Consider the following 26,697-nt stretch of genomic DNA (forward strand, 5'->3'; position numbering starts at 1 on the left):
TTAGAGAGAAGTTAATCTTCTAAAGAGCTCAGAGTGTGCCTCTGTGTTTTTGTCTTTGTTGTGAAGTATGGGAATAATAGACTGGAGACAGAAAACTGTTCTTAATGCTTTCTTTAGTGAGAAAAAGATTGGGATCTAGAGAAGTGAAATGAAGTGATTTAATCTGCTATCATGGTAAGTCACGGATCAATCAAGTTATTATGGATCCTCAGTACATGCTCCATATCCCAGACCAGTTCTCAAAATTTGTTGCCCTAGCCAGCTTGGCTGTCGTCATTCAGAGTTTCCTGGCTCTCTAGTTACATGCGTTACTTTTATATTATTTAATTTAACAGAGGATTTTAAGTATTTAATGCATTTTGGCATAGTCAGGTATCATATGCCATAAATTACAATAAACTCTGGCTTTTTTGATACGTAGAACTAGCCTCTGAATTTTCTTTTTGGGGAGCTCAGTAATAATCTTTGCCTATGGTACAATTTGCTTTGATACGTCAACCTCACTGTAGTGAATCTCAAATATCATATACTTATTTTGTGATAACTCATAGAAGAATTTTGATGTTCAGAAATGACCTTGAATTCATACTAAAGTAATTTTTATGTTTTGAATGGGGATGGGTGGGGGGGAAGCTGCCATGGTTTAGAACTACTAAGTCAATGATTATAATTTCATCTGAGTTTGTAGGGTGACTTCCTTGGTACAATTTTAGATGTATGTTTCAAGTTACAGGTTTCTTTTAGGTAGATATCATGTTTGTGTTTCCAAACCAGTAGAACTTAGGGTTTGGCAAAGATTTTTTTCCATGATTTTAACACACATATGTGTAAAACTCAAATCCCATTAAGTTAATATACATCATTTTATATTTATCGAAAAATACAAGATCATATAAAAGAATTTAGAAAATCTAGTATGGCATTTTTCCATTTTTTTGCTACTTGTAGTAAAGAATTCCTTTTACATCCTGATCACAACACACATATACACACACGGAGAAGTTCACATGTAACCAATATAAATGTTAAATGCAGAACTTTTATTTACTATGTTAAATGCACTTGTTTCTATTATGTTCTGTTCTACTTCATTTAAAAATATATGGTGTTATAACTACTTATTGAGTTTGAAAAACAATGAAATAGGACGTATATATGGCTCAAGTGCCTGGAAGGAATTCTGGAGTACTGTGTTGAATATCAATTGCCCATTAATTAACTTGTGTAATCTTTCTTCTCTACCTCCATTATAAAGGGTTACTCTATGCCCTGCTCTGTACTGACTGCCTAAAGCAAATATGATCCTTGTCCCTGTCAACTGATAGTTGTTGGCGCCACTTCAACACCAACGGGAATCCCCAATTTGGGGTGCAGCGAAGAGGGAAATTTTATTCAGTGCAAACAGCTCAATTGGGATGCAGCATGGCTGTGAGAACAGCATGACTGTGGAACAGCTCAGTAGTGTTATAGCTCAATTAAGAAGCAACATAGCTGTGAGGAAGCCCTGGGGCCAGTCTCCTCTCTGGCTAGACAGCTTTGGTCTACTTTGCCTTGAGCTGGTCTGCTCCAGTGAGACCATCTTTGATGCTTCTGTTCCACCAAGGGAAACATAGTCTTCAATGGAAAGGGAAAGTGTGTCCTGGGAGCCAGAAGTTGCCTGACTTATATAGGCAGAAGTCCTTGCCCCTGGTCCCTGATTGATTTGCCCTCATGCAAACAGAGACTCCAAATCCTTGCAGTTTGCTTCGTCCAAAAAGGCACTGTCCTGATTGGTTGGAATGGAACCACTCTAATTGGTCAGTGAAGATGCTGATGGAGATATAGTTATATAGCTCTGATTGGATGGGAAAAGCCTTGGTCCTATTGGTTGAAATACTATTCCAGGAACTCCTTTATAAAGGTTGGCTTAGGTGACAGAAACTAGTATAGTCAGGCAGTTCAGTTGGGAGGCAGGCTGCTTAGTGCAGGCTTCTCCTTGAAGAGCAGTTTGTGTGAGAGGCGCCTGTGTAGAAATGGCTGCTAGGCCTCTTTTTTAATTCGAACCCAGTCAGCCACCAGGAACCTTTCTTAATAGATATCTTCTTCAGGATCCACACCCCCTGGAAGGTTATATTCATAATAATAATAATGATAATTGGCACCTGTTGATCTACCTGCAAGGAGATTGTTGTACCATTAATACCAATAGCTACCACTCGTTGAGTGTTTTTTACTTGCTGTAAGTGTTGTACATTCTGTTGTCGTTATTTCTAACCAGCTTGCTGGGAGAGTGGTATAATTCTCCCTCTGGATGAGGAAACCAGGGCAATATTTAATGAGGGAACCAGGATTCTACTTCAAGTATGTCTAATTCCAGTATGTTCTCTTTCCATGGAACCATTCTGCTTCCTTGTTGAACTTAACCCCTTGTTGAGTTGTAACCTCAATTTCCTAATTCTTAAAAAAAGAAAAAAAAGGTTTGATGTTGGATATTGTGTTGCTGAGGAAGGATGAGGAGTTGTGATTTGATGTTGAGCAGGTTGTTTGAAAACAGTAGACACAGTGTTTAGTTCTACAAGATAGGTATCTACAGCATAAAAATCTTTATTCAATTTGCCCTTCTTTGGTTTCCTTATTAGTAATTTCAACAGATAACCAAATATTAAATGAACTAAGTATTAAATAAAACCGAGCTATATAACTTTGTTGTTGTTGTTATTATTTGGGATGCTTCAAATATTCACTTGAGACTGCTTTTTTTTGTAGTAAAGTCATAAAACTGCTTTCAGTCTCAAGTGAATATTTGAAGCATCCCAAAGCTAAATCATATCAAATCGTTTGCCTAGGTTTTGATAAGAGCAATATCAATTGGAATTTGTTGTTTCTCATGTAAATTTTTAACTCCAGTGTACATGTTTAGTAAATGTTTTTTTTTTTTCAGTAGGATCTCATATTGGATAGATTAGAGACTCTTAACCTTATGGCTCCCCTGCATTTATACTTTTCTTTGTAAGGGCCTGCCTTAAAATGGGGACTTGCATTTATTTGGCAGTTAATTTTTACAAATATGTCTGACTTCTCTTTCCCTTTTTCTCTTTATACCTTCTTTCACTGCATTTCTTTCTTTCTTTTTTTTTTTTTTTACATAAAGAAATCAGTAAAATGATAGAAAAAGTCATTTTATCATAAATATTATAAAACAAACCTTTGGGCAGTCATCCTTTAACTTGACCATTCTTTCTCAAAGCTTTGACTTTCTTTTTCTTTTGGAGGTATCATCTATTGATCTATTTCCTGCTCCCCCCAGTTTCCTTTTGCTTTTCTCAATCTTTTTTCCCCCACTGTTTTCATTCTACTTGATGATTGTGGAGATTGAGTAATACTGGTAATAATTACTAGTATTTATAGAGTTATCATGTGTCAGATATTGTTCTGAATGCTTTACTTAATTTAGCCCATTTCACCCACTCCTGATGAAGAAAGAGCAAGGACTCTGTTGCTTGGTTTCTCCTTAACTGCCATTGTGACCTTGGGTAAAGTATTTAGTCTGTATCTTACTTTCTCCATTTGTAAAGTGTGGTGTTGTTAGATAATTTCTGTATACAGAGAACATTGCCAGGCTCAATAAATGTTGGCTGCCATTATTATTATTATTATTATTATTGTTATTGTTAAAGCAGATTGGCAGTTCCTGGAGTGTATTGAGTCCTCAGTAAATGGTAGTTATTCATATTATTTAGTATTACTGCATTGCATATTTGCTTTTATATGGTATATTGAGTTTGACCGAGGCAGATATGAAATAGTAGTATTCTTATATGCTGTCTTAATTTCTAAATGAGAGTGGTTTTATTTTTTATGTAGTGATGCAGATGCTGATAATCTATGGCTGTGATCCAAATATTTAGTAGATATTGTGGACTTCATAAAGGATTCTCCTGAGAAGAGCCCATTGAGTTCAATGGGAAGTGGGGAGAATATTTGGTGCTCGTAAATAAGCATTTTAAAATGGAGTTGTATTGGATTTTTTTGTTGTTGTTGTGTGTAGTAAAGTCATAAAACAAACAGGCTTTCTAACACTTTACAGTCTAAATGATTCAACTTGTTATTTATTTTTTTTACCTATTAGTGGACACTGGGCAGGTACGGTAATGTAGCTTTTTATTCAGTTAGGTTTGTGTTGAACATCTGATCTTATTCATGAATTCCATGAATATTAAGTAATTTATAGATAACTTTATGACTAGTTGTTAATGAACAGGGTTGAAATCAGTGGAACTTCCAAGAAAGGATAGAATTGCAGTGACCACTAGCAGTCTTATAATGAGTTCTCTGTACTCATTAAGAAAAATAACACAGTAACATAATGAATGAACTGTCAAAATTGGCTTTCTAGTAATATATTGGTGTAGTGGGACATCGAATGCCTTAGAACTGATAATAATAGCATAACTAATATTCATATTATTTGAGTCTTTTTCAGAGTCAGTATGGTATGTAATATTTAAACTATCTAGCAGGGATTTGAAACCCCTTATTGAAGGCTATATAATATAAGCTTTAGTGGAAGGAGCAGTGGGCTCCTTGTAGCATACAAGACATAATTTTGAATGTGGTCCTTGTTGCTTACTATGTGTATAATTTTGAGCAGATCTTCAATCTTTGGTGCAACTCAGGTTTTTCAGTTGCAAAATGAGTATCAAGCCTTAGCCAGCCAAGTTCATAGTCATTAAGTTAAATAGTATGTTTTGAGAATTCCTTGAAAAACTTTTGAGTACTGTACAAATGTATATTAGTGTCAGCTCTACTTTCAAATTCAAGAGCATTGGGTAGTGGGGGGTGTTCTGGCTCAAGCTTGTGTTTATGATTTTAATTTTTTGTTTACATTCATCAGTGGCAAGTATAAGCTTTAAGTATCAATCCTTTTTTGACCAATTGTAATGAATACTGTATGCATTTGTATCTGGCTATATAGACATATGCATATGATTACAGTGCTGTTCATGACATTATAGTTAAGCATGTATTAGAGTTTCCACTGTAAACTTTCTTTTGGGTTTTCTTTTTTTTTTTTTCATTTTAGCTTGGCTTTCCTGTGGTATAAAATTATAGGGCTTGAAAGTTTTTGGATGGAAAATTTTTTTTTATAGGGAATGAGTGCACGCTATTAAAAACTTTGTGTCTTGTCTTGCATTTTATAACAATTTATTATAAAAGTCTAAAAAACACTTGTACGTATTTTTTCTTAATGATTAAAAAATATATTTGATATTGTGAATCCATACTCATAAAGTTTTCTTTTGCTGTTGTAGTTTTTCCTCTTAAAATGATCACTGTCTTTAATGTATTATCCAAGTTAAAATAATGTAAATTGTTTTTATAAAATATAAAGAGCAGTGATATCTTGAACACCAAATGTCAGGTGTTCCAGAACAAAATGAAACAGCTAAACCAATGTGCAGTTTCAGTTCCCTAAAAAGTAAATCAAATCCAAACAGAAAGAATGTTGAAATCTTTAAATGAGAATATTGAAAGACCAGAGAAGATTTGGAATCTTCATTGGAAAGACTTAACACCAATGTAAAGTAGTCCTTTAAATATTAACAGAAATAACAAGCCAGGTAGAGAATCTGAATAACCTTGGTAGTTGAATTTCGCTTGGTACGAAGAGGAGATAGATGACCGAACTTATGTCTCTCTATATTAAATAATTCATTAGGATTAACCCTTCCAGGTGGTCGGTCCTTCTAGTGTATGTTGTGGGTATTAGATGAAAAAACAAAAATGGTTAGTGATAAGCCAACTCATGTTGCTCTGTAGCAGAGGTGATAGAGTAGTGTAGAGGTGCCAGATTGCCTGGGTCTGAAGCTCACCAAGACCCCTTTTTAGCTCTGTGACCAAGAACAAGTTACTAAATATCTCTGGAACTCAATTTCCTATATGTAAAATAAGGATAATGATAACTACTACACAGCTTTGTGGAGAGTGTTAAATATGTTAATACATGTAAACTGCTTAGAACAGTGACTGTTTCAGAGTAAGTGCTTACTAAGTTTTTACTATTATGTATACATGATAAGACTGGAAAAGGATGACTCATTCAGAATTTTCTGCAAGAACTATTTATTGTGAAACAGGAAATGGCTCTTCAAAATGTGTCTTTTTCCATACCTGATTTGTCCTTGCTGACTCTTATTTATTTTGGTTTATTCATTAACAAATATCTTTTGACATTGTTTATAGTGTTGCAGATCCTAAAGGGGCAGATTTTCTGTAGGAGATCATGGAATTCTCAGTAGAGGATAGATTGTAAAAAATAACACCAGTGAGGGTTGTGTGAATGAGGTTCTCCCAGTCCATCTGGATCTATGAACAATCTGTAGATAAAGCATCTGGTTTCGTCAGAAGTTTGAAACATACACATTTTGTGTGTGCTCCTCATTCCCACAGAGAGTCTGGTGCATATTTTTCCAGCTTTTTATAATATGAGAATTTCTGAGATCTAGATGAATGTCATTTAAAAAGATTCTCCTGAGCTTGCTGCACTTGGTCCTTTTCAAAGAGACATTGTCATTTGCATGCAGTGTTTGGTCAAGTCTTTGGACTTCATGGTGGCTCAGATACTATTGCTTGGTCAACTTCGTGATATCAGAGAGCTAGTGGTACAAGCGAACAGTGTAAATTGTTAAAACTTCAGAATAAGATATTTTCTATTTTTATCAAGATGTGCTCCCCTCCCTGCCAAGATCTGTTGATAAGTTTTGCCTATGATCAGTGAAAGTAGAATAATTTGCTGATTTTATGTCTGAAATTCCCATTGTTAAGATCAGGCCATTGAATGAAGCCATTTTGATATTGTTTACATGAAGTCTTTGCAATAGTATAGATATGTTTCTTCATGTAAACTCCTTAGACCTTTAGCAGCCAGGGTAATTAACCACTTCATTTTCAGAGGGAAAGGCAGATTTTTGTGGGCAGAGTGTGATTGTGGTGAAAAATACTGTGTGCTTAGGGGGATTGAGGTGTGCTGTAAAAAGGGGAGGTAGAAGATGAGGACGAATTCATTGCTCCGGGTTTCCACTAATCTGCTGCTACATATATCTGTCCAAATTAATGTCAATTGAGGATTCTATTTTGCTGTAAAATTATCATCCCTTCTGGTTCTGTGTAATGAAGCTGTTTCTGTTGACCCAAAATAATAAAACTGAATATCTTGCAGCCTCAGTTTTCTCATCTGTAAAATCCTACCTGGCAGGGTTTTTGCAAGGCTTCAGTGGAAGGATGCAGGCTGGAATATTGTAGGTCCTCACTAAATGGATTTTCTTTTCTTGTCCCTTAACTTGGTCCACGAAATTTAGGTACTTAATTTCATTTTTCTTGTATTTTTTGCTTTTATTTATATATGTTAATCTTGCTTCTCACCAGACTAAAGGTTTTTGAGAACAAGCATATTTCTTTTTCATTCCCTGAGGTATGTGCTCTTATATTACCCTGTACTGTTCCTTAGAGCAACCCGTTTTACTTTTGTATTTATTTATATGACCATTTAATTAGGTTTTCTTCCCTTTTGGTATGTAAGCTTTATGAAGGCTAGGATCTTTTTCGATTTTGCTCAGAAATATATACTTAAGATCTAGATTAGTGTCTGGCGTGTAAAAAAGTGTTCTGTAAATATTTGTGGAATGAGTGAATAAATGATTGATTATTCAGTTAAACATACTAGATTCTTAGCAAATAGTTCTGGGAAGGTTGAAACCGCCTATCATATTCCTTCCAGACTTAGCCTGAGGCCTTGTAGGCGGCTATAAAAAGTTTTTAGAATTTTAGCTAAGACCTTAGATTTTTAACAAGGTGTGTGGAAAAGAAAAAAGGTTTACAAAATATTTCGAAGTGTTTTAGTACTTAATGTTATTTTAGTGGGAGGTCAATAATATTGTAATGAATATATTATTATAAAGAACTCTTTACGTATAAATTACTATTATTTATTTTTCTATTTTTAGCTAATATTTATGAGTATTAACATCTGTGAATACTAATATTAATTCAGAATTTGGACTCAAAAGTCAAAGCTGTCAAACATTGCTTGCTTTTATTTCCTTTGCAAATTTTGCTTAAACCCTACTGTATCTGAAAGGAGCTTTGAGGGATGTGTGAGAACCGGGCGTGCCCTAGTCTTGGCAGTACTCATCCAGATTGTTGAACTCTTCATAAATTCTTTCTTGCCTTTCTGTCCCAAATGCTCTGTTAGTCTGTTATCCATTTATCCAAATGCTAACTCTCTTTACCCTCCAGGATTTTGACACATTGCTGATGCATGTCCTGACAGCTGAATCATTTCATATATCAAATTGAGTCAGCATCTTCACTTTTCCACTAATCAAATTACAATTTTATTTTGAAGTAATCTCACTGGATATTAAGTAGGTCAAGCTCAAAATTATTTTCTTCAAATATGGCTTGCACAACTGGACACCAAAAAAGGGAAGGGAAGAAACCCTATATGTGCCAGTGCTTTATATTCATCTGTTAAGTATTTTTTAAGAAGCTTTCATTTATCGAACATTTTCCATGTGCCAGGCATTGTGTGAAACTTTATATGTATTATCTCATGAAATTCTTTAGCTAGCACTGTGACAAAGCTTCTAAGATTCGTTTTGTGAAGGATACTAAGGCTCAGTGTTTTTTTAACAACAATTTAGCAACTGAAGTTTATTGAGCATCTGAAATGTTGCAGACATTGTTCTATGTATTTAAATTTTTATTCACTCTCTTGATCCTTAAGTCAACTATACGGGTTAGGAACTATTATTATGCCCTCGTTTACATATGAGGAAACTGAGGCACAGTGACTCATCTGTTGTTTCCCACCTAGGAAGTGGAATCTAAGCAGTCTGATTTCATAGTAGACCATTGTCTAAACCACCACACCACACTGCCCCAAATTGCCCAGCTGGTACATGGTGAAACCTGATTAGGACGCAGGCCCCCTGACTTCAGAATCTGTGTTTGTGGCCTGTAGGATGTCCTCAGCCATCCGGAAGAATGCAGAATGGGTTTACATTTATTTTCACGTTCCCAATTGTGCTGAAAGAAATCAAATTGTAAGTGTTTCTGTGATGTTCCTCCAGAATCACAACTGACAGACTTTTGAGATAGTGGATGTAGTAGCCCAGATTTGTTACTCTTATTAATGCCAAATCTTATTTTTCATATTTGGTCTGGCTCCTTAAATGGAAGATAGAGTTATATGTTTTCTGATTGGGAAAGTCACTTTTCATATAACTGAAGAGAAAATGTTTGTGCTACCCAGTGGTATGTTTAATCCCTAGGATACCACATTGGGCATAGAATACTGAATTTTATCAAGATTCAGGAAAAAGGCATGTGCTTAAAATTGCATCATTAGCATGCTTATCTTTAGTTTTCAGTGACTCTAACTATGCTTAGAGACAGACATTTGTGGTCAGGAAATCAGTAGCAAAGAAGGGATTTAGGTTGTAAATATGCTGGCTCAAATTGGTGTCCTATCTTACTATTAAGTGTTTTAAAATGCTTCTCTGCTCTGGAAGTGTTAAGCTTTCCAGATACTGTGTTTATCTTTTAAAAACTCTTTGTATTACTTTTCTCTAAGTTTTAATTTTGGAGTTATACACTCACGATTATACATGCCTGTATACGTAGATACATAGACACAGTACGTTTCTCTCTATTTTATGCTTGGCAGTACTACTTTTCTGCACACTAGGAATTACGGTTTTAAAATGGATTTCATTTTTTTTAGTATGGTATTTCAAATTTGAATTGTGGATTTCCTCAACCCTCACATTTATATTTAATTTAATTTAGTATGATGAATAGGTGAGTTCCATAATTAGTGGGGTGTGCTACATGCCATCACTGGTGTCATTGACCAGATTATGACCTTAATTATAAATGCACACTCTTTTTCATTCTTGGCATTAGAGGCTATTCCACCCACTCTGCTCACTCAGTCCTGTGTCACTCTCAGGAGCTTAAGGTCTCATATTTAAAACTCCCAACTGAGGTTCAGAAATAGCATCTCTAAGCTGGCATTGCAACATTGGATTGACTATTTTTTTCTACTTTAAATCTTAAAAAAAAAAAAAAGTTTAATGATGTCTTTGGTGTCAATTGTAAATTGTAAAATAACACACAGTTGGCTTAATTGATGTTAATGTGATATCTATCTGATTTGTTTTTAAAACTCATACTGTTAAAATAGATGCAGGTTCATCCCATTCTGAACTAATTCACATTGTTGTTAATCCCCAAAACAAATGGAAAGTAAATAGGCCACTTAATACCTTGTAGTCTTTTAGTCCTTTGTAAGAGTAATCTTTCAGGGAGTGGGGAACCCTCAATTAATTAAATACTCGAAAATAATGTCTTCTTCTATTGCAATTTTTTTGGTGGGGGAGGGTTGACCAAAGGGTAAGTGCTTATGGAAAATTTGTAATTCCCTAATTTCTTTACCTTATAACCATGGCATAAGTATAAATAGTCTTTTTGAAGATTTTTGTTGCTTATATTTTTGAATGCTGCTGAAAATTGGCCTTCAGCAATGCCAACTCTTGGGCACAAACTGGAAGTTTATTCTATTAATTCCTTTTTATCACATTATAATTTTATGATTTATTTCTGTCTTAGCTAAGTGGAAAAGAGAAGATATGGTTATTTGAGGGTTCAAACTAGATGGCCATTGTTTAGTTGAAGTTTGATATTTAAATTTCAACAAAAATTAAATGTTTCTAAAAATACTTGAGAATTTGTTTTATAATGGTTTTAAATAATTTTGAAAGCATGCCAAAAACTAAGTATTTTTATACAGAAAATAGTTTTAATAAGAATTATAAAATAGGGAGTCAATTTTATACTATATGTTGTAGGTACTTGGTAGATGTCTGTCAAATGAATAGCTGTTTTTGAAAAGTACTTTATACTTTGTAGACTTTTAATTTAATTCTCACTCAACCCAGTGAAGTACATTTTCTCAGTTTTATAGAACTAGAGTTAAGGTTGTAATCCTAACAGTGTTTCACAAGGCCCAACATGATTTCCTGCAGCTGCTCATCCCTTAAATAATCTTCAGGCCTATCTCTCTTATTTCTCACTCTGGCTCCAGCTACGTTTGCTAATTCATGCTCCCTTCTGCTAGAATACCTTTGCACTTGCTATCTACTCTGCTAGCTGTTTTACCCCCAGATACCCTCCAGATAGCCTCACCTCCTGAAAGTACTTGCTCAGATGCTGTCATCCAGGGGAACACTCTATTTAAAATTGTACCCTCCAACCCTAGCATGCCAATTCCCTCCCCCTTGCCTTGAATACTCTTTTCCTGCATAGCATATACCATATATTTATTATTTTTAGTTGCTGTTATTTGTCTCTTCCTGCTAGAATTTAATGCTTCATGAGAGAAGGGATTTTTGTCTTTTTCATTGTGGTATCCCAGCAATACCTGGACCTCAGTGTAGGTTAAATCAATATTTGGAGAATGAATGAATGAATGAGTGAGTGAGTGCAAAGCCCATGCCCTTTTCACTAGATCTTCTCATTTTTAATTTATTAATGGTAAAGTCGACCAAATTATTAGTTGATTTTTTTTTTTTTTTTTACTATGGAGGGCATTTCCTAATTATGCTACTTCATCCGTTGTGCACTCATCTTCATTTTGAATATTTTTCTCTCATCTTTGAATATAAACTGTGCTTTTATTTTTAAAAGTCAGATTTTTTTTATAAAGTGTTAGACAATAAGGCATTATGTTATTGAATATTAATAGTGGGAGATAGCTAAAAGAACTAAGAACTGCATTTTTGTAGTTAGGTTTTTATCAAGTAAGCTGGCCTTATTTTTTCGTTTTACATTCATTAATGTTATAGTATTAAAAAACCACCCTTGTTATTTGTACTTACATATTTCCAGCTTTTTTGAGATATAATTCACATATAACATTCTGTAAGTTTAAGGTATATGACATGTTGATTTGATATACTTATGTATGACAGAATGATTACCACCATAGCTTTAGCTAACACCTCTATCTGGTCACATGATTACCATTTCTTTTTTTTGTGGTAAGAATATCTAAGGTCTACTTTCTTAGCAACTTTCAGTTATATAACATAGTATTGTTAACTGTAATTACCATGCTGTACCTTAGATCCCCAGAACTTATTCATCTTATAGCTAAAAGTTTATTCTCTTTGACCAGCGTCTCCCCATTTACCCCAACGCCCAGCCCCTGGTAACCATGAGTCTCTGTTTCTATGAGTTTGGCTTTTTTAGATTCCACATATAAATGATATCATATAGTATTTGCCTTTCTCTATCTGATTTATTTCACTTAGCCCATGCTAGTTCTTAAATTTGCATTTTGTGGCTTGGTATTATTAAAACATTAGGAACAAAAAAAACATTAGGAATGAATTTATTAAATATGTTATATTAAACCTTTTTTTCCTATTCTTCAGTTTAATTTTATTCCAGAGGAATAAAGTTTTAGTTTACAAGTGAAAATAACATTTAATATATAGAATTTACTGACTTAGCCTGCATTTATTATGTACCTATCATATTCCAGAAAGTTCTGCTAGGGGCTGGGTATTAAAAAATGAACAAGACACATGATTTGCTATTTTAAAAAAAAGTCTTTTTTTAAAAAAACTCTAATGTGGCAAGCTCTTGAATGGAGGTACACATAAAGTTTTATGGCAATTTTTATGTTATAGAATTTCTAGGGACTCATAGCTACTGTAAAGTGAGGTATTTCTGTACTATTGCAGGTATATTATTATCTTTTCAGCTTTTACGGTCCATCACCTAAATACAATTGAAATTAGTCCTGTCATTACATCTGGAACTGTTACCCATGCTACTAAAAAGATGTTGGAACAAGGGAGTGATGTGGCCCAGAGATTCCCAGATATAGGGTGGAAGAAAAGCTTTTACTGGTACTGAGCAAAATGAAAAATAAATAGATGAGAAGGAATGTGTGAGGAGGAGAATATACAACTCTGTGTGTATACAGGATTGCCAAGCCTGCTTTTTAATTTTTTTTCCTCAAGCCTGCTTTTTAAGGAAGGATTGTTTTTTATTCTGAGATTGTCTTTTCTCTTCTTTTATGGTTCAAAAGGTCCTTTCTTTTTATGAAATCATAATGAAAATAAATGGTGGCTAGTTATTAATTTAATGCCTTTACCTTAAAAAAAAAAGACAACCTGCTTTTTTGTGTGATTTTAAAATTATGTAAATAAGGTACTTAAAACCCTCAAAAGAAGGAACCACTGACGGAAATACTTTAAATTGCTGCATAATTCTTACAGCCCCCCCCCCTTTTTTTGGTATAGCCCAGCATTCTTCAGGAATTTTGTGTATTTAAGAGGCCCTGGCTCCTATGCTCCTGATGCCTCTATCTTAGGAAATAAGCCCTTAGGTAATGAATTAATAATGGAGAGATTGACAATGTCCGTCAGAGGTTTTGGTGGCTTCTGTCCTGTAGGTGAACTTGGGAGCTGGAAGGTAATCTACATCTATTATTAGGAATTGATCAATTTTAAAATGTTTTATTATCCTGATAAATTTCAGTGACTGCCTTGGCATTAGAAGATAAAGCATGAAGGATAGCTAATGAAAGGTTGGAAACAAATATTTATTAGAGGGTGTGTGTGTGTGTGTGTGTGTGTGTGTGTGTGTGTGTGTGTGAGACATATGTGCGTTTCTATTCTGATTGGAACATAGTGTCAAAATGCTGTGAAAGCCCTGAATCCTGTAATTCTATTGCTGAGGCCACTAGTCTGCATCAGTGGTGAGCTTTGGGTTTTGGTTATACTTTGGAAAGTATGTGTGTTGGCTTTTGGGAAAGGTAAACTGGAGAGATCCATGAAAGAATCCATGTTGATTGTCCAAGCTGGTAAGAATAGTATATTATTATTTAAAACTGGAATTTACCCACCTACCATTGTTCACTAGTTTAAGGCTGATTTTTAAAAAATTAATTAGTTAATTTTTTAAATTGAAGAAATGATTTAAATATTTTTTCCCCCATCTATAACCCCCCTCCCCGTCCCCACTACCCTCTGGTAACCACTAGTCCATTGTCTATGTCCATGAGTCTCTGTTTGTTTGTCCTATTCATTTGTTGTTTTTAGGTTTATATCCCACATATAAATGCTGTCATGTGATTTTCAACTTTTTCTGTCTGGCTTATTTCGCTTAGCATGATTATGTCGAGGTCCATCCATGTTGTCGCAAATGGCAGTATTTCATCTCTTCTTATGGCTGAGTGATATTCCATTGTATGTATGTACCACAGCTTCTTTAGCCAGTCACGTATCGTAGGACACTTAGGTTAGTTTAAGGCCGATTTTATGGTTTAGGTTCTTAAAACATGTAAATACTTACAGAAAAGTAAATAAAAATTTCCTTTACTTTTAGATTGCAACTTTTCTCAAAAAGTAACTGTGACAACTTATTCATAGCTACAGTAGTGGCGATGGCTGTTAGTTGCTATTATCACAATCATCATTATCATCATCATCATGTTAGTTGCTATTATCACAATCATCATTATCATCATCATCATGTTAGTTGCTATTATTACAATCATCATTATCATCATCATCATCATCATTGTCGTCGTCGTCGTCGTCATTGTTACTGGTATGGGCTCTGGAGTAAGACTTCCTGGGCTTGGATACCAACTGCAGCCCTTACTAGTGGTTGATGTTAGACAAGTGACTTAGCTGTTCTGAACCCCAGTTTTTTCATCTGGAAAACTGATATTTTAATAGTGGCCACTCATAAGACATTCAGAGGATTAAAGGGGATAATGTATGTCAGGAGCTTAATACAGTGCTTTGGGAGAGTTAATGTTCTTTATCATTGTCGTTCTTTTTTTTTTTTTTTTTACCTTGAAATATCAGTCCTGGTCTTTTCTGCCTTTCAGTTTGTTATTTAATTAATACTCACACCTTGGTCTCATTCTTTTGATACTATTTTGTCACTGTAGCCATTCAATGAGATATGTTTTGAACCTTTGAAAGAAGTGTATGCTAATAATCAGCTAAGTGTTTTTCAATTTTCCTAATAGATTGGGAAGAGTTCCAAAGGCAGCCAACCCTACATTAACTTATTTATAGCTGAGACCAAGAAGGAACGCTTTCACTCATGTGGATGTTTTCAAGGACCTTCCATTGCTTGCAAATGGAAAGTTTTCACTGTTAGCTGTAAATAAACTGAGAAGGAAAGAATTTCAGAGATGAAGGAGATGAAAGAAAGATTTTAAAGTTGTTACTTTAACGATGGTGGTTGCCAACTGTGGCCACACATTGAAATCACTTAAGACACTTTTATAAAATACAAATACCTAGTAGTGGAAACACCATACCGCCACCACCACCACCATCATCGACAACAAACGTTTTAGAACCCACTACTTTAAATACAGTAATAAAGTAATTGGAATGGTCAAATATTTAATATGTATTTTAGTTAACATGTTAGTTTCTTATTTGCTATTTATAGGAAGTGTCTGTGTAATCATACTTAGGAACATTTCATAGGATGTGAAGCCTAATTTTATTATTTGATTTATTATAAAGATTTATAAATGTCTCCTGGTTTCCATGAAATGTTGTTGGTTAGATCTGTAATTTGGGGAGTATCAAAATCAACTCCGTATAGAAGCATATTCCACTAATAAAATAGAATTCTTTTAAGTTTCCTGAAATACGTGCTTATAAAGGGACTGCTCTCTATATCTGTGTTTAGAAGTAAAGTTGGTGGCAAGAGTTTGGGCAGACCACATGGAAAGGCATCTAGGCATTTTACCACATGTGCTAGCATGCCACACTTTAGTCCTTCAAGGCTAAGTCAACTTAATATTTTAGTGTTAAGCTCTCCATAGTACTATGGGACTAGTTTTTATAAATATAGGCTTGTATGCCTTATGCAAGCAAAATTCTCACTGGCTTTGTTGAAGTTTTAGAGGGTTTGGGTGAGGGACTGACAGCATGCAGGGATGGGGTTTTGTATACTTTTTGTATAACCAGGGAAAGTTCCAAAGGATGAGGTGGTGGGGACTGAATACCACGTTTATATGCTCAATCTGCATTGATAACTTTATTTTTTGTAAGAGTTGGAGAAATAGGTGTAAAAGAAGGGTAAAAGCTTATTTTCAGGTGAAAAGCATTGTTAATTTAGAAGGATTTTATTTCAGATGTTCTGAATTGAAATAACTGGTTATCAGTATTGTTCATTGGAGCTTCCAATGCAAACATGACCATTTTTAAGAAATACTTATTCACTATATTTTCACATTTTAACAACCTATGTGTAAATAAGTTACCAGCTGAAAAAATTCTTTTTCCCCAAACCAATCTTCCTTCTCCTGTGATAGTATGGTTAATAAATATAATGATGTGGGCCTTCTTTATTTATGTGATTGGCGTATTTGCAAGTGTGAATTTAATATTCTGATTTTTAACAACTTCGATTGACTAGAGTCCCAGAGCACCAAATCTAGAGGACACTGGGCTCATGTTTTTCTTCTACCTTTGCTACTTTTTGCTTTGCAAAGTCCTGACTGAGTCAGGCCCCAAGGGATAGTAGGCTGATATTGGGTTCGTGATCTTGTGCCTCAAATGTTAGATGGGATGGAATAATGGAAGCTGTTGACTAGGAAGGAATGAGCTTCTTCTGCCAATTATAAACAAACAAGCAAATAATAAATAAACAACCAGCCCTCAAAATCATACTGACGGTAAGGGGAGGTGTGTGTATATGTGTGTGTGTGTGTGTGTGTGCACACATGTGATGAGCGTGGGTGGATGGGCTGTAGCTAAAATGTATACAGTTCCTGTTGACTGTTCTTGAGACACAAGAAAAATCTTTGTCTCCTAAGTGAATGTGCATCCTCTTCTGTTGAGTTCTGTGTCTATTTTTCCATCACTTTGGCACCTGTACATTTTAAAATTATTTAAATATAACACCTTGGAGGTGGGAGTAGTTATTTTCTCCAGTTCATTGATGAAATTTGAGAGGAGGATGCTAGGAAATGGTAATAGAAAAGGTATATGGGAGAAAATGACTAATGCTGAAAAGGAAAGAGAAAGACAGTACAGTGACAAATATAACCACCAAGTAGGTTTACCACTTAGTTGGTCACTGCATTCTTTTCTGGTGTGAGAAACATTTTCTGGAAATCAACAATTTTAAGGGTTGTTCCAGAGCAGTGGAATCTGACCTCATGGGATCTTATCAAGCTGTGATAATTGGATCAGTTATTCTTTCCTTTAAACAAATACTAACATTGGATGGATGGATTGTTATGCTAATGACCTTCATGATGTTGCGCAATTATTGATTCCTCATTAATTGTGGTTAAGATTCTGTGGGACCCCTCTCCTGAGGTCAAGGATAGCCCATGTAGGCCAGAGATTTCCATTGGAAGAGAGATGATGACACAAGCTTCCACTGCCTGGTCTGCTTTGGGATTCTAAGATGACCTTTAATTTTTATAATTTACATTTATTTCTAAATCTATAATTTATATTTTTCTTCAATCTAAGTTAACTTCAGAAGTATTTAGATTTTTCAGGTAGCTTGAATTTGGGAGGCGGGTAGCTTTGAGTCGTTTAGATCTGATGTTACTGCATTGTGGTAAAGATGTACTGCTTGTCTACTTTCTTCTTTTTGTCATTTATGAGATTTTCTTTATGGCCTAGTACTTGATACTTTTTTATAAATGTTTCTTTAAAAAGAATATTTGTTTCTGCTTCTGGGACTGGATCCATAGACATTAAACTTTCACCTTTGAAACCTTCTAGATTATTCAGAGAGTGTTCCTTCTCTAATCCTGGCCTTCCTACCTTTTCACATTCTACCTTTTTATCTCACTGGGACCAGGGAGGGTAGGGTAAGGACTTCGGGAATAGCATGGCTATGTGGAGCAATCTGAGGGCCAAGTATTACAGAAGAGCCCTTTGCTTTAACTGATTAAGTTAAGGCATCCTTCATCCTTCAGCGTGAATGAAAAAATTTTAAAGAATATTTATTGCCGTAAAGGAATCGGCTGTATGTGGAAACCTCTCCCTCTCTTTTTAATTTGGTCAATCTTGATTATTTAAGTTCTTTAATGTAAGGAGAGAAGATCATTTTAGGAGAATTTAGACTATCATAAAGGATGAAGCATAGCATTAGTCTCTGGGGAATGGGCTAGAGGGGGAAGAGAGAAGGAGTTCAGCATGATCCTTTATGAAGGAGGCACGTTGGAGAATAATTTGTTCATTTCTTTCTGCATTCTCCCTCTTTTCTCTTCGCACATACCCTGTTCTAGGACTATGGTATTACCTTTGCCTTTCACTGAGTTTGAATGTCGCATGGTGATGAAGGTTCCAGTCTCTGGAGCCAGTCCGCCTGGGTTTGAATCCTGCCTCCACTACTTGTTAGCTCTGTGACTCTGGGCAAGTCACTGAATCTCTCTCTGTCTTGATTTTCTCATCTGTTAAATTGGAAATAGTACCTACTGCATAATGTTATTGGGATTTAATGAGATATAATATGTAAAAGTGCTTAGAATAGTACCCTATAAATATAGCCAATAAAACTCATGAAATATAAGCTGTTGTCATTGTTCAATTAGACAGGTGGATGGCTTGCTTCACATTTGTCTATGACATTACATCAGTCTGGATAAATAAAGAAAAAAGTTCAGCTGTATAACAACAAAAAAAATAGGACTAAATGTTAACTACCTGTATTTTTTGAATAGCCAAATATATGACTCTCTTGAGTATTATTGCAGTGACCACAGAGATTAATTCTTGTTGTCACTGCTGAAATATGGTTTGCTTTTTTGAGGAAAGATGATCATTTATAGATGTTTTCATAATTCGTATGTGCTGAGTTATGGAGTTCTTCATGTAAATGGTCTGGTTTTTAAGTTTTTTAAAAGTTACTTTATCAAAAATAGGATTAATTAAAAGTTCTCCTGAAGATTTAACTTCTATGTTACATTAACAAGCTTTTTCTTGTCCCTATATAGCCTCATAACAAGGTTTGGGGTCGGATTTAGAACTTAGAAGACTTTAGTAATCAACTGTAATGGTTCTGTACGTGTAATCAGCCTGGTTAAGGATGTGTAGTCATGCTCATATCATAAGCAGCCTTGTTTAGTTTTTGCTTATTTACTTTAAACACTGAAACAGTTAACAATTAAAGAGAAAGTTTGATCTGACTGAATTTAGTTCTTACAGTCTAAAACTAGATGTTTTGAAAGTGATTAAGTCTAGGAGCATAGATAGAATAAGACATATCTCATGGCTTAACTCAAATTCCAGTCTTTGACTGTAGGATACTTTAGGCCTTTGGGGACCTCTGGAGGTGGAGGTGGGAAGGGAAACTCATTGGTTAAGAATAATTTCTAAATTTATCACTTATTTTTGCTGAGAATAGAAGTGATGCCAAATACTCTCAAAAATATTGACTATTTCTTGTTCCCTTATATCTGATAGAGAAAGCCTATGTTTTCAGGTATCTATCCACTCTCATTTAGGCTTACCCCTAAAGTTAATGTCAACATAGATAGACAATGTTTTGGGAGAATTATTCATGAAGTCCTGAGTACTTGGGCTAGCACTTGGGCTGCGCGAAGAGGGGAAGGAGCTTGTGGAAAGGAGTCACATGGACTCTGTGACCAGGAGCCTAGCCCTCACTCCCTTATGCTGGGGCTGCTGGTGGCTGTAAGGTGGGTGCTGTTAACAGTTATACTTACCTTCAGCGAGTAGGTGGCCCATGCTTGAAAGCCATTGTGAGGCATTTACTTGGAGGATGGCAATTAAGGGTGTTTGCAAGTAACTGGACAAACGTTAAGTCCTTGAGTAGTACAAGGGGAATATGAGAGTATGGTTAGGGACTCTGCACTGTGCCCAGCCAGCTCCATAACTCATTTATTGTGGGACCTGTCTCTATTGAGTGACTGTCTCTATTTTTATTTTTGGAAAATAGAGAATAATAATATAATGCCACCTGCTTACCTCTAAGAGTGTTTTGAGGATTAATGAGTTAAGCGCCTTGGATGAAGGCAGCAGAGCTTACTCTGGTCATAATTTCATTGCCTTTCTGGGGAAGCTCCAGTTTGGGGAATAAAATAATGGAAAGTAGATGGGAATGGAACGGCCATCTACAACTTAGTCGGTGTGTTTCAAGTTCAACTATGGATCGGGTTTCCATTCTAGCTGGGGAATTTTAACCTAAAATTTCTACATATTTTTTATAAATGACACCAAACCAAATGTCTGACCTGCTGTTTGTGGGAAGAGAACAGATGTTTATTCTGAGAATATGTTAATAAAGATACTAGTGGTTTTCTCCCACTGTAAGGGAAGAAAGTGGATCAAAAGAGCATAGATTTAGGTAGAGTTTGGTCTCCTTGTCCTGTTACTGATGTGGTCTTTTCAGAGAGTTGTTGATTTTTCAAGTTTCTTTCACAAAGAAACTCCATAGATATTAAGCCAAAACAAAACAAAAAATATAAATACATACATAACACACAACAGTTGCTTTAAATACCAAGGATGTCAGCATGAAATTAAAATGAATCGACTGACATTTCTGCTTTGAAATTTTTTAGTGAAACTAATTTAAACCAACAGTGAAAACTTCTGGCTTTTACCTTATAGTGGGAAATTTGACCTTTTTCAGTGTTTTTGGCTTAAGATATTGACATTGGGGTGTTTTTGGTTAAAATTTGCTTCAACTCTAATGGCTCTTGGGATTTCGGTCAGTCTTTGGTTGTGGAATAGCAAATGCTGTCAATTGTGTTGGTACCATATAGTTTTCAAAGACAAGGTCTCGGAAGTAGTGGATATGGTGTCCCCTCCCACCCATGTGTAACTGTGAAAAAAACACTGTTGTCATGTGAATTCTTATTTTTTTGAGCTTGCTTTTGAAATAACTTACACAGAGAATTCCTGTTACCTAGAAATTGATGACAGACTTACACCATTTCCTTTTTTTTTCTTAGACGTTCCATCCTCAGAGCAGCCTGAACTGTTCCTAAAGAAACTTCAGCAGTGCTGTGTCATTTTTGACTTCATGGACACGCTATCTGATCTTAAAATGAAAGAATACAAGCGCTCCACTCTTAATGAACTGGTGGACTACATTACAATAAGCAGAGGCTGTTTGACAGAGCAGACTTACCCTGAAGTAGTTAGAATGGTGAGTTTCTTTTTTTCGCCGCGGACACTTTTAAGCACCTTCCATAGTGACTCACAGGTGTATTTATTTGAGAGTTAGGCCACTGGAGGTCACCTCCACAAAAGAGAGCCAACCTTCTGAGAGCTAAGCACAAGTAGTCGGCATAGTACTAGAATTTGAAGAGTATTATTTCATGAGAATGAAATCCAGAACTTTTCACCTACAACAGTATTGGAGGAATCAATGACTTCAAACTATGAAGCCAAGATTGCCAGGGTATTATTGGATTTCTGGCATTGGGAAAAGAACACAGGAGAATCAACAGAAGTTTTAGATCTGTGTTTGAAAAATATTCAAGCCTGTTGGATATCTTGACTTTTCCCCTCATTCACTGTGGTATATTAGAAATGGCTTTAAACGTAATAAAATTGTGATTTATAGAATCTAGTTAAAGCCTTTCTTGGCTTCATAAGCTAATTATTCTCTTTATAATCTTGAAGTCAGGGGTGATGTCTTTCATTATTTTTGAACAGTGTCTTATACTTTGGTTTTGTTGGGAGTTAAGAGAAGAAACATTAGCATAATGTAAGTAATTATGTTTTAATTGTGTCAATAATTATATTAGTTTTTCAAAAGCTATTAGATTTCTGTGGGAGGGTTGCCTTTCTCAGCATTCTAGAAGCTCTTGGATCTATAGAGTGCATTCTGTTTGGGGGGTGTGGACAAAGGGAGGGGCTTCTTTACAAAATGATGAATTGTGCTACAGAGATCCAAAAGGGTCAGCGCATATAACTCGAGAAACTTTGATGTATGAAGGTCACTTCAAAACAACATCCAGTATGTTCCTCAGATCCATATCTGAGTCTATATTGCATTATTAATTTACAGGAATATAGTACTAGAATATTTCGTAGGTTAACTATTAACATTGTGTCTCTTGAGCAGGGCTTCTCCGCCAGGGGCAATTTTGCTTCCCAGGGCACTTTGGCAATGTCTAAGAGACATTTTTGGTAGTCACAGCCAGGAGTGGGAGGGGGAGTGCTACCAGCATCTAGTGGCGAGAGGACAGAAATGCTGCTAAATGTCTTAAGATGCACAGAACAGCCCCCACAAAAAATTATCTAGCCCTAAATGTCAATAGTGTCGCTGATGAGAAACTGTGCTCACAGTTTGGATGCTATCTGTACCTCTTAACCTAATACTTAGGATCCTCTCTAGTCCACTCGCCTTCTGCAGGGGATAGTCACTTGGATTTAACCTATCCATGCTCTCAGCCAACAGAGGCACCCACAGTTTATAACATTCTTCTACATCTTTCCATGGATAGTCCATGAAAATGTCAGCATATATAAACATACATGTATAAATGTTGGTTTTTTTTGTAAACACAAATGGTGGCATACTTATATCAATATGTAATACGTATCACATGTAAAGCTGCCTCATGCAGTCTTATGGCTGCATAATATCTCATTGTGTGAATATACTATAATTCATTAACCAGTATCTTGTGAATATCCTTGTATACATGTCACTGTGTCCTTTATGTGAGAACATCTGTATATTTACTGATTTGTTTTTTAATAGCCACCCCTTTCCCCACTGCTCTGGACCTTCATGTATTCCCTGCCCCCTGCCACTAATTCTCATTCTCCCTTTCCTTTCAAGACCTGGCTTAAAGTGCTACCAGTTTTCTCGGGGCGGGGGGGGTGGGGGGAGAAGCCTAGTTTTTTTCTCTTTCCTTCAGTTCCTCAGCTTCTTGGCAACTCACCCTTTTAGGTTGGGTTGTTTTTTTCAGCAGATTTGTTCATTTGTTGCTTTTTTATCCTTTCACACATTTGTCTGATTTTTCTAATTAGACTCTAAGCACTTCTAGGCAGAACTGTGTCCTGCACATCTCTGTGGCCTCATAATACCTCCAAGCCTAGGCCTACCTGGAGTTGGTTGAATCAGTAAATGAATTTCTTTTTAAAATATAGCATTTCAGGCTCTCAAATCACGATTAAGATATTGAATGTCATTGGATTCTATTCAGTTTTTAAACCCAGTATTTGGCACAGTACAAAAAGTCTTTCATTTTTATGAACCAGCTTGGTTCTAAACCAGCTTTGGTCTTTTAAAGTAGACCATTTTCTCTTCTCCCTTACCACCTCCCTCCACCCCCATATCCCCTGTCACCAAAAAAGTTTTTAAAAAGATTTCTGTCAGTTATATGTGAATGTGTGTTTAAAGTATTCTTGAGCCCTACCTTAGGAGGTGTGAATCTGTAGCATGCATGGTATTCTAGAACATTAGAAAATTAACTTTCTAGATGGTAATAGAGGGTTCTCAGAGGTATAATTTATTTTTCATATCTTATGATTTATAAAATTGCTAACTACAAATTTTATGTGATTCTTAGTCTGAGGCATTTACAGAGAAGGAGATAGTATGGTAGAGCAGAAAGGACTTTGGAACTACACAAACCTGGTTCAGGTGTCAGTGTTGGCCACTCTTGCTCTATCGCCTTAGATGGAGCCCTCCATCTTTGGGGCCCTCAGTTTTCATGTGGTGCTAAGAAGTACGTAGGGTTGAGAGAAGGGTGGCTCTAGTCTCTCTTACCCTCCTCCATAAATAGTTCAGCTAAGTAAAATTGTCGTGCTTTGTTTCTACATCAAGGTTCTCACTACCTTAAATGTTCATACAGCCTAGTAAGCAGGGAGTCTGTAAGAAGGGTTAGAACCAACTCCTCACTTGGTGCCCTCTATTCTCTTCCATTTTGTCCCCTCTGAGCACCTTGTATATAGAAATTCTGACTCTGTTACTGCTCGTTTTCCTTGTGTGTCATTACCTGCCTTTTTGGTATTTTGTGGGGATTTGTGATGATGTGTGAAGCTCTTAGAACAGTCCCTAAAACATGGCAGACAATATCTTCTCCTCCTCCTCCTCCTCCTCTTTCTTCTTATTATTATGTTTTGATAATTTTGTTATTAGGTACTTGGTTTTACAATCATTGGTGGAACCCGGAGTTCTTGTTTGTGGACTTAAAATGCTCTATCAGCTAGATATGTTGTATTCCATTGCCTCAGTGGTTTTCAGATTCTCTAATTCCAAGATGATTCTGCCTGTTGAACAGTCATTGTCCCTACCTATTCCATTCTTGTTACTATAATATGAAACTGCTTCACTAGGATTAGTGAAGGAAATGATAGTGCTTTTAATGAAATATCAATGAAGCTATTGTTAGGTTTTATAAACCAGTATGAATAATGACTTATGATGGCATGTTCTGGTGTCAGCATTATTACCAAAAGCTTTTATTCCAACCTGATAGGACCTATGCTTTGAGAGTTGCTGTTCCTGTTAGGGGAAGAAAAGAGTGACAGATAAAGTGATCTATGAGTTGAAGAAACCATGATTGCATTTAATTAGAGTCTGGATATCACCTACAGGTGGCTAGAATTGAGAAAGAAAACAACTCTTTATGTGTAAACAAAATAAAACAATATAGCACCTAACTTACCTGCAGAAGAGTAATATGGGGTAGTGGAAAGAGCCCCAGATACAGAATGTAGAAGTCACTGTCCTTATTTCTCACTTAACTAGTGGTAAGATCTTGGGTGAGTAATTTCCTCTCTAAGCCCCAGCGTCTCCTATTTTAAATGGAGGAATTGATGATGATCTCTCACGTCCTTCCAGCACTGAAAACATCAACTCTTTGGTCATCACGGTCTACGAAATTTAGAATGGATTCTGCCATTCTTAAAGTTTGCAAACCATTGTCCAAGTAGTTGCTTAGGTAAATGCTTTGTTTCATGTATTTCTCTTGGGGTCACATCTAATGGAAAAAAGAGTCAGGACTTTTAGTTCCTCTAGCTTTGGCACATCCTGCTTTGTATCTTCTCGAGTGTCAGGCTTGTCCTTGAGGCAGTATTTTTACCACATTATGCTCATGTTTTCTTTCTGGTTCTGTTGCCATGCATTCATTTGAAAGATTTCTTAGAATTTCTGGCTTTCCCAATAATCTTGTGTTAATCTTTTTTTTACCCAAACTCAATCTCTGTGTCTTTTATATTCTTAATATTCACACATCTTTCTTTTCTAAAATGTCTATTAAGGATGGTTCAAATGTGAGATGAAATTTCTTTGGTGAAGACATTGTTTTAGTTAACTCCAAGTAATGTTTATTGAATGACTTAGAACAACATTTTTACATTTCGATGATAAAAAAGGCAGGGCCCTGCTCTGTCAACAGATTCACAGTTAGGTAGAGAGGACACTCATCTGAACAAATAATAAGACAATGTCATGTGGACATTGATAGAAGTACATACAAGACAAGGAAGGAGTGGAGAGAAAAGGTGATTAATCAGAGGTAGGTAGGGGTAGTCAAGGAAGCCTTTACAAGTGAGTAGGGCCTCAATAGGTTTTTAAAGGTGAATAAGTGTTTTCCAGGTAGCTGAAATACTGTTGAAATGAAAAAGAGAACTACATGATGTGAAGGAATTCCCCAACGTCATGGATATATTCAGAGAAACACAAATACTGCTTTGTTGTTCCTGCATTGGGAGAAGGGGCAGAGAGAGAGAGAGAGAGAGAGTGTGTGTGTGTGTGTGTGTGTTGGGGAGTGGAAGGAGGTGAATGGTGGCAATTGAGGATGTAGATGGAGGCCAGATCCAGAAAGAACCTCATAGACAATGGATAACTGTTGAAGAGTTTTAAGCAGTTGCTTGACATAGATTTGTATTGTAATGGCAGTGGGTCACATAGATTGGAGGGGACTGAAATTGAAGGCAGAGAGGAATCTATTAGGGTACTTCCGTATTAGAGAAGTTGTGGAGGGCCTAAACCAAGCACAGATGTGGAAGTAGAGGAGAGGAAAGGATGTCATTTGAGACTCACTTAGGAGGTACAACCCAAGACACTTACTGTTTGTGTGAATGTTTATAGTGTGAGAGAGGAAGGGGTCTAGGATAGCTTTGGGAATTAGATAATTTGTAACGCTGCTACTTGAGAAAGGTATAGCAAGAGGGAGAGTAGGTTTTGGGTAGAGACTGAGGATTTGATTTTTGATGTTAAACTTTGAGGTTATGGGAGACCTAGATGTGGAACGCCGGAGATAGAGATTGGTAAAGTAATTATCATCGTGCGAGTAGGGCAGGGGAAGAAAAGGAACAGTGATAGAATTTCAGGTGATACCAGGGAGTCGTTGTGCATTAGTACAGTGATATCGATGGGAGCTAGTGCGTTGAGGTATGTATGAAATATGAGGAAGTTGAGATGATGACTATATGATAATGGCTGCACATACAGTGGTGGAATCTTCGGTGTACTGTCTTTATGAGAGTAAAATCCTGTCCTTTCATGCATAAAGCATATCTTGTCACACTGGTCATTTGCTGTTATTGTTTTCATATTTTGTCTTTATGACTTGGCTTTTCTTTGTTTCAGAATCTACCCACTTCTAATCTACGGTTAAATATATACCTCAAATTGTAGAATATGTGATTTTCC

At 35.9% G+C, this 26,697-nt stretch overlaps 1 protein-coding gene across 1 annotated transcript in view; it reads left to right on the forward strand.

Moving 5' to 3' along the window:
* PPP2R5E (protein phosphatase 2 regulatory subunit B'epsilon) overlaps window positions 1–26,697 on the forward strand; it is a 132,278-nt gene that overhangs the window by 47,800 nt on the left and 57,781 nt on the right. The window contains exon 3 of the mRNA XM_023527110.1: window positions 21,029–21,225. Coding sequence (XP_023382878.1) covers window positions 21,029–21,225 — 197 coding nt within the window. The remainder of the gene's footprint in view (window positions 1–21,028; window positions 21,226–26,697) is intronic.

Source organism: Pteropus vampyrus, unplaced genomic scaffold, assembly GCF_000151845.1.
Source record: "Pteropus vampyrus isolate Shadow unplaced genomic scaffold, Pvam_2.0 Scaffold15, whole genome shotgun sequence".
NCBI classification, from domain to species: Eukaryota; Metazoa; Chordata; class Mammalia; order Chiroptera; family Pteropodidae; genus Pteropus; species Pteropus vampyrus.